The 13,632-nt window shown below is 43.6% G+C and overlaps 1 protein-coding gene across 1 annotated transcript; it reads left to right on the top strand.

The window, feature by feature from the left end:
• Positions 1-397: 397 nt before the first annotated feature.
• Positions 398-10,077, top strand: LOC104073747 (hephaestin-like protein 1; the record flags this gene model as incomplete). Its single annotated transcript, XM_009573629.1, has 9 exons — positions 398-611; positions 2,249-2,388; positions 3,215-3,355; positions 5,986-6,092; positions 6,536-6,758; positions 7,497-7,636; positions 8,232-8,391; positions 9,715-9,795; positions 9,875-10,077. Coding segments are annotated over 9 exons (1,409 nt in total), but the record flags the coding sequence as incomplete, so codon positions are not given.
• Between the last annotated feature and the right edge of the window lie 3,555 nt (positions 10,078-13,632).

Below are 13,632 nucleotides of genomic sequence, written 5' to 3'. Positions count from 1 at the left end.
CCTCAATTTGTGCCAGGGGAGGTTTAGATTGGATATTAGGAAAAATTTCTTCCCCGAAAGGGTTGTCAAGCATTGGAACAGGCTGCCCAGGGAAGTGGTGGAGTCACCATCCCTGGAAGTAGTTAAAAGATGTGTAGATGTGGTGCTTAGGGACATGGTTTAGTGGTGGACTTGGCAGTGCTAGGTTAAGTTGGACCTGATGATCCTAAAGTTCTTTTCCAACGTAAATGATTCTATGATTCTATATAAGCATCCCCTCACTTAACTTTCCATACAGCGTCACAGATTAGGTTTGTCTGAGGACAGATCAGAGATGTACAAGGCACAGGACCTAATTTGCCAAGCTGCTTTTTAAAGTTTTTTAAATTGCCTAAATCTCATGTGCTTTTATTTCCAGGCACATTCAAAGTGGTTTGCAGGACTTTTGATCACTTTGTTGGTGGGATGAAACATCTCTACGAGGTCAGCAGCTGCCGTAATACCACCCGAGTCCAGCAGCAGCATGGAGCCATGAGGCTCTACTACATCGCTGCAGAGGAGGTGGAGTGGGACTATGCCTCAAATAAGAGCTCGGCACCAAACATTTACAACGTCAGCAGCAATGAGGAAAGGTACCCAAAGCAAAATACGCTTGTGGGCATGGGGCACACTCATAGTGGAGGGGAAACTTTGAAGCATCCTTTCATGAAGCCAGGCTTGTACTTTTTAGGAGGCACTCTTTGCTGAACAAAATAAGAGAAAACGTATTTATAAAGTGACAACCTCTCAGACTAGACTAGTTCATAGGAAGCATTTTCAAATGTTTTTCTCTCAGAGTGTCTTGTAATGCTGTTGAACCCAAGAAGGCTTCCAAGTCCCTAAATCCATGTGTGTGTTCCAGCCCTGGCTCGACCCTACAGTGATGCCCCCCAGCCCCCTCCTCTCCCTTCCTCACTCTCCCCAGTCTCCCCATCCCAGTGCTCTGGTTTTCATAGAGAAGAAACCCAGGTACCTGTCCCAGACGTGAGCTCCTGTAGGCAGTGCAGATGCATTAGGGAGGTGCTGAGCCTGCTTTACTGCAGCGTTTGTAGCCCCTGGCTCCCCTGGAAAAGTCAGAACGCAGTAACCACTCCAAGTAAATCATGTCTACATGTGCTAAGGAATAAAAAGCGTGTGCAAAAGATACACGTTCCAGATCATGTTGCATAGGGAGGTCTCCAAGACCACTTTGGTGAAAACAAAAAGGAGCAAGGAACATATTTCAAAAACAAAACTTAGAAAAGTGGCTGGGAAACTGCACCTTGTAAAGACAAAGAGTACAGCGGAGTCGGTAGAAAATATACATGAAGAGTCACAGGTGATGAAACGTGTTTAAAGAAAATATTAACTCCAGTATTGTCAAAGGCTGCTGTTGCACACGCAGTATATTACTACAGTAAGCAGTATTCCTGGGGCATTTTTTACTTTTATTTAGTATGTTGTGAGCCAACCTCACAACTCCGCTGCCAGCGGCACCTTGGAGATGAGCTGCCAGGAGACAGAGCTGCTCTCAGAAGAGGGTGAACGCTCTCCTCCGCAGCTGGTGGCGGGTGTCCTCTGCCGGCGAGTCAGCCCACAGGAGCAGCAACAACAAACTGTGGGTGACTGCACAAACCTGGAGGGCACAAAAAAGCATCCTCTGCCAGGTGCAGAAGGGAAAATATATTTCTCACTTTATCTTCATGCTGGGAAAGCATCCAGCCCTGCGCAGTACACAGCAGCAGGAGGGCGGGGTAAAGCAGCCCCTCTTATCTCATATGATGGCATTTGCTTTTGCAGGGTTAGGCTTCAGTTATCATCTTCCTGTGGCTGACTTATAGCCAGGATAGTGAAAGCAGCCATTGTGATAAGAGGATTCAGGTTTGCAGGGACAGGCAGTATCTTTTATGGGAGCGGAGGATGCAGCTGGAGAGAGTGGCCAAACCCACTCTTAGCTTGAACTTCATCTCTGCTCTGACAGCTCTGGTGAAGGATTTGTGTTCCCAAAATTTTGTAGTGAGTGCAACATATCCTCAGCTTTACCTGTTTGAAGAGGGTGTACATTTAATCAGGATTATCACTGTTGTTATTTGCTGTTTAAAATCTCTTGCAGCATGCAGGGCTTCACGTCAATCAGCACATTGGACCAAACCGTGTATTCTTATCACATTTATTGTGAATAACACAACAGTTACTAGCCTTTAGATATGTAAGGTTTAGTGCTTTTAATTTTTGCCTTTTTATTTTGCAGCTATGGGCATGTTTTCCTGAGCCAAGCGGAAGATCTGATTGGTTCAAAATACAAGAAGGTGGTTTACAGGGAGTACACAAACGGCAACTTCACGCAGCGCAAAGCGAGGACAGAGGAGGAGGAACATTTGGAAATCCTGGGCAAGTAGCTCTCATGGCTCACAGACTGAGCCTGATAAGTGAGAGGATTGCTTTCCAAAAACAAAGAGTTTTTCCAGCTTTGTTAACATGAAAAACAAGGAACACTGATGCCTATTCCAGGTTATCAGTGATTTTACACCCAATTTGTATAATTGCTGAGTGTAAAGATGCTTTCCAAATTAGAGAATTCATTCTCAAACATGAATAAGGAGTTTCCTAAGGAGTACTAACAGGGAGGATACCAAAATGGCAATTCCAGAATTTACCTTAACATCAGAGCACATACTGTGAGGGAGACTCTTGTAGGTAGATTAAGCCAATATTAAGGGGCTGGATTTGTATCTGAAATTGGGCAAGACAAAATTTTACGCATGTCAAAATAACCATCAGCTCATGTTTTTCATGGGGTAAGAAGTGGGCAACAACTGGTCATGAAGTAGTCAACACATTCTAGGAATATTTTCCTTTTTTGCAGTACAAAAGTAAAAAAATAGTTTAAAAAAAAAAAGCTGTTACCAGTTTAAGAAATAAAATTTTGAAAGATACAAAACCATCCACAAGAGTTTTCCTTAAAAACAAGCTGTCCAAAGACCTGTCTCCAGAGTGAACAATTCTTCTCATTGCCTGAAAAGAAAAAAGATTATTTATATATATGGAGCTTTTCATCAGCTGAGATAACAAACAGAATTTGATGGGTTTGCTGAAAAAATAGAAAAGCCCAAGGGTTTTGAGAAAGACCTTGGCTCCTCTCCTACGCCGAGCTATGGAAAGTTTGTTAAATTCAGAAAAGCAGCATTAATCATCGGCATCTTCTGTATTTATTTAGGGCCATTACTCCACGCCGAGGTTGGTGACTCTGTACTGATCGTATTTAAGAACAAAGCCAGCAGGCCTTATTCGATAAGCGCACATGGTATAGAAGAAGTGGGTTGTGAAGAACAACCTGAGACACCAATTACCCTCCCCGGTAAGACTCGCTCTTTTTTTTTTTTTTTTGAGCTACAAAGGCTGTATATAAAAGCATTTTAACACATGAATGCTAATCCCTCTTTCAAGCTTACGCATACCTGTATGTTCTTCCAGGCATAATATGCTCAACATTTATTCAGATACAATTCTGTGTTGTTATACATGTAGGTTCTTGATCAAATGAGCATGTTCGGGCAGGGAATGAACCTTTGATCCTATCAGGGGTAGAAAGAGGAATGTAGTATCACTGGACAACCTCCAAAAAAAGCACAAGCAGGCCCATAATTATGGAAAGAGAAGTGTAAGCCAGCGCTGCATTTGCTCCAGACTGACCCTCTTACAACATTTTAAACACTGAGAAACTCATTGGTGGAGTTGGCATGTTAACTCTGCCTCTCTCTTAATCTACACAGAATTGGCATTTGCATTCAGAGCTGATGCATAACATGCAAAATGTCACTGTCACATGATTTAAAAGTCTTTGAAGAAGTGTACCAAATATGCCTCGGTTTCTAGTGAGGAAAATAGTTGAAAATAGTTCTCACAGCACTGAGATTTTTCATGTAGAAAAATACCTGTTAAAATCTTTGTACTTCAATTTTTATCTTGGGTTTATATTTTAGTAGGAAGCCAAACTCAAATGCAGGCATTATAGTCAATCCAAAATGTACATACCTTTTCTTTCCATCACCCATGCAATTTTTTTCACGGTATTTGTGAGTGTCAGTGTGAAACTAAATGAAAAGAAATTCTGATGTACTAAACCTCCCTCGAAGCTGAAATCTCTTTCCTGTAGGTAGCTGCATCGATACAGTACAATCACACATAAATTCATGTGGCCAAATGTGAGCCAGCATCTGCCTTGCTGGAGTTAGATGAATGAATACCTGTGGTTAATATATGAGAAAAAAAAAAAAAAAAAGGAGCTGATTTAAATGATTCCCTTGTTTTGTTATTTGCACCATGATGTTGTCGATGCTGTTTTGTTGACCGTTGAGGTGTAACACTGGGAACACTACTGTCATGTCTCCTGTGTCCACATGGGAGCAGGCTTGTGATGAATTAGATGAGGGAAGGTGTCTGCGTTTGACAGTAAGCCAAAGGAGAGGACTCTTCAGCAAGATCTAAGGACAGACTTTTCCTTAGGAGTTTGGAAGCAGCATGGAAAACAAGTCCCTCAAAACAAGAATAATTCCTGGGTACTTCAGTCCCCGCCATCATCTCGAAATCCTTGTTGTCTGTCTTCCTAGGCCATGCTGACTGCTCACCCCAAGCTCCCCAGAGCCCATCTAGTTCTACTAAATCCTGAACCAGTCATCAATCATAAACCAGATTTATGTCCTGCTAAATTGTACTCCCGAGAGCACTGCCAGCTCCTAAAGAGACTGTGGGTGGCATGATAAAGAGATGCAGATCCATAGCGGCCTAAGCCAAAAAAGCTTTCAGCTGCCACAGCTTTGTCCTCTCCCTGTCCATTCCTCCATTTACCCAGCAGGAAAAAGGGAGAAAACATCCATTTTCCTCTTGTTTATTAGTCTTCTCAGGGGTTATGCTTCATTTGCACTTCAAAGATATGTCTTTGATGTCATCTGAAGTGTCTCAGGTTTTAAGCAGAGTGGAGATTTTTTCCATCTACAGCCTCCAAATGTCCTGAAGTGAGGAGTAAAAAGCAAGGAAGTGGTGAAGGACCATGGCCAGGCTGTCTTCTCACATCATGCCCTCTAAAAAGGGGTGATGATACGTAGGTTAGATCCAGGTGGATGACAAACTCTTCCCTGGTGTATGTCTCCATGGCATGAATACCTCTAAGGCTAAGGGGTTTCTTGTTCATGTTTTCTGTCCTATTAGTGTAGTTGTGCCTTGAAAGCCTTTCTGATCTCTGCTGAAGTGCGTAAACCCACACTGTAATGAACAGAAGGTGCTTGTCCTGTAAGATTAAATGATATTGCAACATTTAAGTGAGACTCATCTCATATAGTATGATATTGGAGAGTCACAATTTCTTTTTTTGTAGTTATTGCCGTACAATAAAACCCAGCTGTTGGGTTGTGGCTGTACTAAGACCATAGCCAAGAGTTTTGTGATTTCCTTGTTTTCCCCTGACTTGTAGCGTGTCCCCAGCTGTTCTTGGCTTTTGTCACCCTGGAAGACTTTTGGCCCAGAGCTGATACACTGCTGCAGCACCGTCTGCAAAATCCCAGGGGCAACTGCCACATCTCTGTGCCCTGTTCAACTGAGAAACTCCAGGAAATATTTTCTGGAGCTTGGCTCCTGACACCTTCAGCTGATCTTAAGCATTGTCATCCAAGATCATTGATCTGCTACAAGTTTTGCCCACGGAGAAAGATGAAAAGTCCTATCTCCAAACTTCCCTCTGGGGGATGCCACTGTTGCCAGCATCATCTGCAGACCTCCTTTTCTGGGGGCTATCTGCCTTCATTTACACCACTGGAACCTCACTGACCTCCTGGAAGGCAGAATCATGGCCACATTCCATTGCTGCATGTTTTTACAGATAGTTTTGATACAGATCATTTTTTGATGAGGAGGGTAGCAGATCTCAGTTACATACTATTCAAAGCCTCTAATACCCAGCTGCTCTTGGTAAAATTGTTCTCTCTGTTTCAGGGGAAATAAACACCTACAGGTGGAACGTCCCAGAACGATCTGGCCCTGGTAAAACAGATCCAAACTGTATCACTTGGGTTTATTATTCAACAGTGAATTTTGTAAAGGTAACCAAGAAATGGTCATTAAATATTCCATTGCTCTGGATAAAGCATCCTGCCTTGCATAATGTTTCTGAAAGGATCCTGCTTCTCATTTATGCAAGGACCCCAGGCTAGAGGAACGACTTACAGAGCTAAATGCTTTGTCGTCTTTGATAACAGTTGCACATGCCTGGGTAATTTAATCTACTGAAATCCCCAGGGACACACCATGGTAATGTGATTCCCTCCTTAAAGAATAGTTGAAGGGATTTTGGGTGAGGGCAAAACATTGCTTTGGTACATTAACATAGGGACATGCAGAGAAAGATATCTCTAATCAGTCATGATTTGTTCTCATCTGATAGGAAAGTGGAATTTCATCTTTGTTTAATCTGTAGTTAATCTGTATCTATTTCATAACTGAATGAACTAGAAAATTTGTAATGCATATATTTATTTTATTTCAGGACACATACAGCGGTCTGATTGGGCCTCTTGTAGTTTGCAGAAAAGGAATTCTAGATGAAAGAGGTCTAAGGAAAGACATTGATCGTGAATTTACCCTTCTGTTTATGGTGTTCGATGAAAATGAATCCTGGTATTTGAAAGAAAATATTGAAACATACCTTCATAAGAATCCTGATGATTTTAATTCCACTGAGAACTTTGTAGAAGGCAACAGCATGCACGGTATGTAGGACTTGGTGGCAGCAGCTAAGAGGACAGAGGTTTATTTTTCACAGCCCTTTTAGGAAGACATTGGACTTGGCCTGCAATTACCCAATCATGTGACAACTTCATAGCTGCAACTCTGGAAACAAAAAGATTTCATGAGGCCCAGCCAACATATTTTTCTAACAAGATAGTTTAATCTTATACTCATGGGAAGAGGCTGCCCTGCCAGACTTCCCTTGTCATTTGGGAGCTGCGTTCCTTGCAGGCTTGCTTGGTAGGAGCGTAAGGATGACATTTTAAAATCATGGCTGTAGTAGCAGCCAGCCCAGGAGCCAGGCAGAACAGAGTGGACAGGGGCAGGAACAGCCCTGACAAAGCAAACTTCTCTTTCTATAGATGATACCTATTTTAGGCAACAACTCTATTCCCTCTTTTTGCATGTAGCTTCTCAGCATAAATCCTGTTTGTTCAGGTTTTCAACCAGTAAAAAACCTACCTGATGCTTTTCAAGACAGAAAAATGGTTGCTGCTGTGCAGTTAGATAATTTGGAAACTGAAACAAAAATGTGACTGTCTCCCTGCAATGGCAGAAGTCATTATGGAGGACCCTTGCCCAAGCCACACATGCCTGTCCCCTCTCTGCCGGGCACCTGGTCTCTCTGGAGAGAAAGTGCAAAAGGTGCCTAAAGTGGAGATTATCAACACCCATACCATGGCCAGTTATTAATCAGTCCTATTTTGTCATTCTTCCAGCAATCAATGGGAAGATTTATAACAGTCTTCTGGGTCTAACGATGAATGAAGGTGATAGGACAAACTGGTATTTGATAGGAATGGGCAATGAAGTGGATATACATACAGTTCACTTCCATGCACAGACCTTCATCTTTAAGGTTGGTAAAATTAATCAAATTAAAACCGTTATAGTGTGATGGGAAATTTCTTCAAAAAAGTCTGGGTTCTAGCCTGGTTTTGCAGCTTGGGCACAGAGCCCTGGCCTGATGCTGAGGTCAGTGGGAGTTTCGCATGTGAAGGAAATACAGAATGAATGAGATCCTTGCAAAGCTTCTACCACTCTGAACCTGTTATGAAACGTGAATAAATGTTACTATTAAAGGAAATTATTAGGTGGGTAAAAATCTATACTTACACATAGGTATAAGGGAAGATACAGGGAGGAAATCAGAGAATTATGCCTGCTTACAGTATGGTTTTATGCTGTGATAGCTTGAAACTGGCAGGACTATCAGAAAAATCTATCTTTCAAAGAAACACCCATGCTCAACCAGCACTTGAAGTCCTCAGGAGGGGTGTCCTGTTGTTAATTAATTAATTGATTAAATGAGGGGTGTCCCCAGACCTCAGTTTCCCTGGATAAGGCATACTAGAAACATATAACAAGAAGCATTTGATCTGCCTTGAGGAGCTGAAAGTCTAACTGGAATATTGAGGAAAGACTCTTACAATGCTGGTTTTGTCTTGCCACAGACAGATAAGGACCACAGAGGAGACGTGTATGACCTTTTTCCTGGGACTTTCCAGACAGTTGAACTCGTAGCAGAAAACCCTGGAACGTGGCTTCTGCACTGCCACGTAGCCGATCACATCCATGCTGGCATGGAGACGACCTACACCATCAATAAATCAGGTGCTGTATCAGAAACATGTCCTAGGACTCGGAGGTGGTATTGCAGCAGATCGGGTGGAAGGCAGGGAGGAAAGGAAGAGAGGTAATGTCAGCGCTGCACCTTGCACATTGGTGGGAAGCACCTGTAAATTACTGCCATGGCCAGTTAGCATTGTCTAGGGAAAGGACAAACACCCCTAATGACATGGCAAGGACAGTAATCTTCGCTGCATTCTGCAACTTAAAAACAATTGGTGCTTCATAAGAGCCCCTCTAAGACAGTGGCAGCCTGTGGACCACTAGTCACCCGCAAGTGGTGCAGAAAACAAACGCAAAGCTATTTTTCAGCCTTGCTGCCACGTGGTGTGTGGGATGGTCTGCAGACTGGCATGGTGCTGGTTCCTCCCCGCAATCGCTGCTGGCTCACGGGGCTATTTGAGCTCCTTCCTCCACAGGCAGAGACCAGCTTATATAGATACAAGATGCTCCAGAAAAAAATGATTGTTCATCCTGTCCAAGAAAGAAGTGATCCTTTGGCTAAGAAAAGTTGGCAAACTTTTTGGGTGGTGCTGGTCCCTTCCACCACTTGTAAGTAAAGCCAGAAGTGCTTTGTGAGCCTCTCCACATCACATAATTTCACTAAACATCTGGATCCGGCGCCTCCTGCCTGGGTCCCCGCTGTGCTTGCTACACTCCTCCGCAGGGGCTGCAACAGCACCAGCAGGCACACCTTGTAACAGCAGGATGACAAATGTAATGCCAAACATAGCCAAAATACTCCTTCCTTGGACAAGGTGAATTTATTTTATACTACATATTCGCTCGGGCTGTGAAACTTCAATGAACAAGCAAATATAGAGCTGAATCATAGAATCATAGAATGGTTTGAGTTGGAAGGGACCTTTAAAGATCATTTAGTCCAACCCTCCTGCTGTGAGCAGGGACACCTTCTACTAGATGAAGTTGCCCAAAGCCCCATCCAACCTGGCCTTGAACACTTCCAATGATGGGGCATCAACAACTGCTCTAGACAACCCGTGTCAGCGTCTCACCACCCTCATCATAAAAAATTTCTTCCTTATGTCCAATCTAAATCTACCCTCTTTCAGTTTAAAACTGTTATCCCTTGTCCTATCACTACAGTAAGTAGTGAAGTAACAAAGATGCCTGCAGAGAACGGGGAACATTGCCCACAGAGCTGCCCAGAGCAATAGCTGTGCTCATCTAATCATGATTTCTGTTCAGATCAACAAGGTAGAAGGAATTAAATAAAATCAAGGCTACTTTTCCAGAAGACAAAAAAGTGTTTTCAACTTAACTATTGGTTTGTCTCTCTCCTCACAGAGTGGGAAGCTCCTTCAGAAGGAGGACTCACAACTGGAGCATACGATACAACTGCTGCAAACAATAGGACCACTGCAAAGGGTGAGGATTTCTTAAAATGTCGTTTAAAACGCTTCAGATTAATGCATAGATTTCTCATGAACTACTTCTCTTTTAACAGATTATGACAGCAAAGGAGGCAATTTTTTTGGCAAAACTTTGAGTCCTGGAGAAGCCAGCCTGATACTCGCAGCCTTTTTTTTCATTGAACTTGTTCTGCTGTCAACAGTATTAACCTGCTTCTGCCTCGTCACCCGCCAAGGAAGCAGGATCCATTACATGGCTCTGCATGACAAAAGTGCACTTCTAACAGAGTCCCTGTAAATCCCCACTTTTAGCATCATTCACAGAGCTGCCTGGATTTCATGACATGCTGCTAATAAAACTGGAGCAAGACATATGCTGAGAGTCCTACCCCGTAGCCAGCGATCACAAGAGTGAAGATGAGCTGTAGGGTTCAGCTCCGAGAGCCACATACCACCCGTCACCGTTTCCGCTCCTCTGGAGTTCAGCTGAACTTTGCCCAAGACCAAATTTGGCAGACGAGCAGAGCAGCACACCTCTCGGCATCCACACCGGCTGCAAAGGATTTATTCACGGGAGTAAGGAACGGGCAGCATGGCATCCATGCACTCTGTGCAGAAACATGGGGTTCACACTAGGGAATAAATACCACCAGGGACTATTTTAAGCGTGCTGGCTTCTGAAGGAGCAGGTGTCAATGTGGAAGTCCCTGTGGTTTCCCAAAGTCTGGCTCAATGAATTCACCGACATTTAAGCGATTCTCCTGTTTTTGCCCTGTTAAATGAGGAAACTGTGCACTGGGGACAGATTTTTAAAGGCATTTAGGGACCTGCCAATATATTTTAGCACCTGATGGAGTTCAGCTGTGCCCCTGCTGTTAGTTTCTAATAGCTTTTGTTAATCCCTTTAAAAATCTAGCCCTGAGCAACCTCCGAGAAAGTTAGTTGACTTTGTAATTGCTGCTCGTTGTGGTCTGATTCTGTACCTCTTCTTTGCACCGATTAGCACCTCACTCCCTAACTGTAACGAAACCATCAGGAGGCTGATCCCTGTGCTCTGTGAGGAAGACAGGCAGAATCAGGCCATGCTTAGTGATACTTGAATGTTTATAGCTCATTTTTAATTAGATAGTGCTCATTCTTGCCTGCTCACGTCAGTTACAGCTCTTGCAGAGGAACACCAGAACAAACACGCCTGTGAAGCTGTTTATCCAAATTTGATTTTGAATGTAAATTCAAGTTGCTGGTTGGTTTTTTTTTTAATTTTTTTCCAGTTCTGTATTTTGAAGTATGTTCAAATGTAGGGAACTTTACTGCTCATCACTCTTATTGTAGGTTAATGGTGTCCTGGATTGATGTCCAGTTAACCAATATGTTGAAGTTTTTTGGATGTTTCTCAGTTATTTCTTGATTCCTTGTTTTCCCCAGTCATTTTAGAGCACACACGTGAGGTAGAACTGCAGGACTGAGCCCAAACAGGAGTTACACTATAGCAATAAATATTTCCAGACTCCTTCTCTAAATCTTCCCTTTGAGCTGACAAAAACAGATGCTCTAAGCCCTTTCATCTTTCTGTTTTGTACACATTAAAATTGAGGTCTCCTGTTCTGTGCAAAACCCCTATCTGTCTGTGCAGAACATTTGCTCTCTGTATACATACAAAATCAAAGCCTTTCACCTAAACATACACTGTTAATAAAGGAAATTATTTGGTACTTTCCTTTTAGAGTAGCTAATGCATCTGACTTTTTAGAAACAGAATCATAAATATCTTTTGACCATAGAAGCTAGCCAGCCAAAGTGATGGCAATGATAATAAAAATCTGTTTATTTGTATGAACCTTCTGGCACAGTTCATTTCATCTGGCATGCTTCTCAGCTGGATGGCGGCTGTGAAACAAGAACAAAAGCTCCAAAGGTCCTCAGGGCCTCAGGACGTCGCCACTGCTTGCCCAGGTGACACAGCCTGCCATGGAGAGCGTGAAACATCACAGAAAGTGTAAAGCATTGCATTTAACATTGCCTGCCTGGCGCAGGCAGCCCCCTGGCCAGCCATGCCCCAACACCTGTGCTGAAGGACAGCATCTGTGTTGGGCTGAAGGACCAGGGGAACAGAGAGCAAAGCAACAGAATGAACAAAGGAAGAAAATGAACAAGTCACCAGGACAGGTGTGTTCTCCAGAGAGCGCTACAGGCCCTCGAGGATGAAGAATCTGGACTACGAACTTGGGTAGCAGTTGGTACCTGTCCTAGCACAAAAAGCTCGAAAGGTGACAAATGCAAGATCAATCTTTACAAACTTTTCAGAGGAATAAGCAGCTCTGACACACACACAAGGCAAGCTGGGTGAAACTGTTAAAAAAAAAAAAAAAGAGAAAAGTGTCCAAAGGAACAAAACAGATCATGGAAGAATCGAGGCTTTTTGTTTTCTTAAAGAAAATTGTGCCTCAGAGAGGTTTTTGAAGGACTCAACATGTAGATAAGAGGCCTGGATGAATATAGCCTGTTTACATTTCCGTAGGACATTTCAGAAGGTCCTTAGTTAAAGCTTCTTAAAGAAATGAAATCATCATGGGATGAGAGGAAAGGTCCACGGAGGTTAAATAACTGGTCAAAAGACAGAAATAAGTGGCCAGAATTCATGTTGAAAGTCACTCATGGACCTGCAAGGACCCTTGCTCTTCACTATTTTCTATAAGTGGTGTGAAAAAGGGTGACCAAGCTGAGTGACAATCATAAGTACGTGTAGCATGAAAAATGAGGGATAAAAAGATAAAATTCAGTAGTGATACATTTACAGTAGTACTTGTGGGGAAAAAAGCAATCCTAACCCTATGTGCATCATACTGTCTAAGTATCTCAAAAATGGGATCTTATTTGTAATAGTTTAATGACAACGTTAGCTCAAGTACTCTTTAGTGGACAGAAAGGCAACTGAATATTAGGAATCAGTAAGAATTAAGAACAGAGCAACCAGATAACAACTTAGTACCATTATATGAATGTCTGGGGCACCTGCATCTTGAATGCAGCATGAGTCACATCCCCCGGCCCCATCCAGGAGAGGACACAGCAGCACAAGAACAGCACAGAAGAACAAGAAAAGGGAATCAGTGTTGTAGAACAGTTTCCATATGAGGAATGATTTCCCTGGATCGGGGCTTGGAAAAATAGCGAGGACAATTGAAAGCAGATAGGATAGTGGTTTTATAAAGGGAGACTCGAGTGGAGAAGGGAACTATTTGTCCCTTTTGGCAGAAGTAGTATGAGCTAGGGGAGCGCTACGTGCAAAGCACAGCACAGGAGGTGGCTCTTTACGGGGTGGACAGTCACCTCTGTAACTCCTGGTCTCAGGGGGCTGAGGATGCTCTGAGCTTACAGAGGTTCAGAAAGCAACTGGAAAAATGTAAGGGCAGAAATAAATTAAGGGTTATTAAAGGTGAAGGCACTCCACTGACTCCCACAAAAAGTGACTTGAGATGTGGCGGTGGCGACCAAACACTTTGAAATGCCACAGCACACGGTGCTAGGTAGATTAAGGGCTTGGAGCATTTGCCAGACGAAGTGGGGGGAGAGAGCTGGGGCTGTTCAGCCTGGGGAAGAGATGACTTATCCAAGAGACGGCTTTTATGCATGTGTGCCAACACCTGACGGGGGTGTAGGGCAGACGGAGCCAGGCCCTTCTCAGCGGTGCCCAGCGAGCGGACCAGAGGCCATGGGCGCAAACTGCAGAAGTCTCCATCCTTGGGGAGTCTCCACCCCACGGCGCCTGGCACGGCCCGGAGCCCCCCGCACGACCCCCCCTCCTGCTCTCCCCCACCGCCCTGCGGGGACGCCCAGCCCACACCCGGGCACG

The sequence above is a fragment of the Fulmarus glacialis genome, unplaced genomic scaffold (genome assembly GCF_000690835.1).
Source record: "Fulmarus glacialis isolate BGI_N327 unplaced genomic scaffold, ASM69083v1 scaffold39132, whole genome shotgun sequence".
NCBI classification, from domain to species: domain Eukaryota; kingdom Metazoa; phylum Chordata; class Aves; order Procellariiformes; family Procellariidae; genus Fulmarus; species Fulmarus glacialis.
Note: the sequence above shows the minus strand (reverse complement) of the source record. Positions and strands in the feature narration are given on the sequence as shown.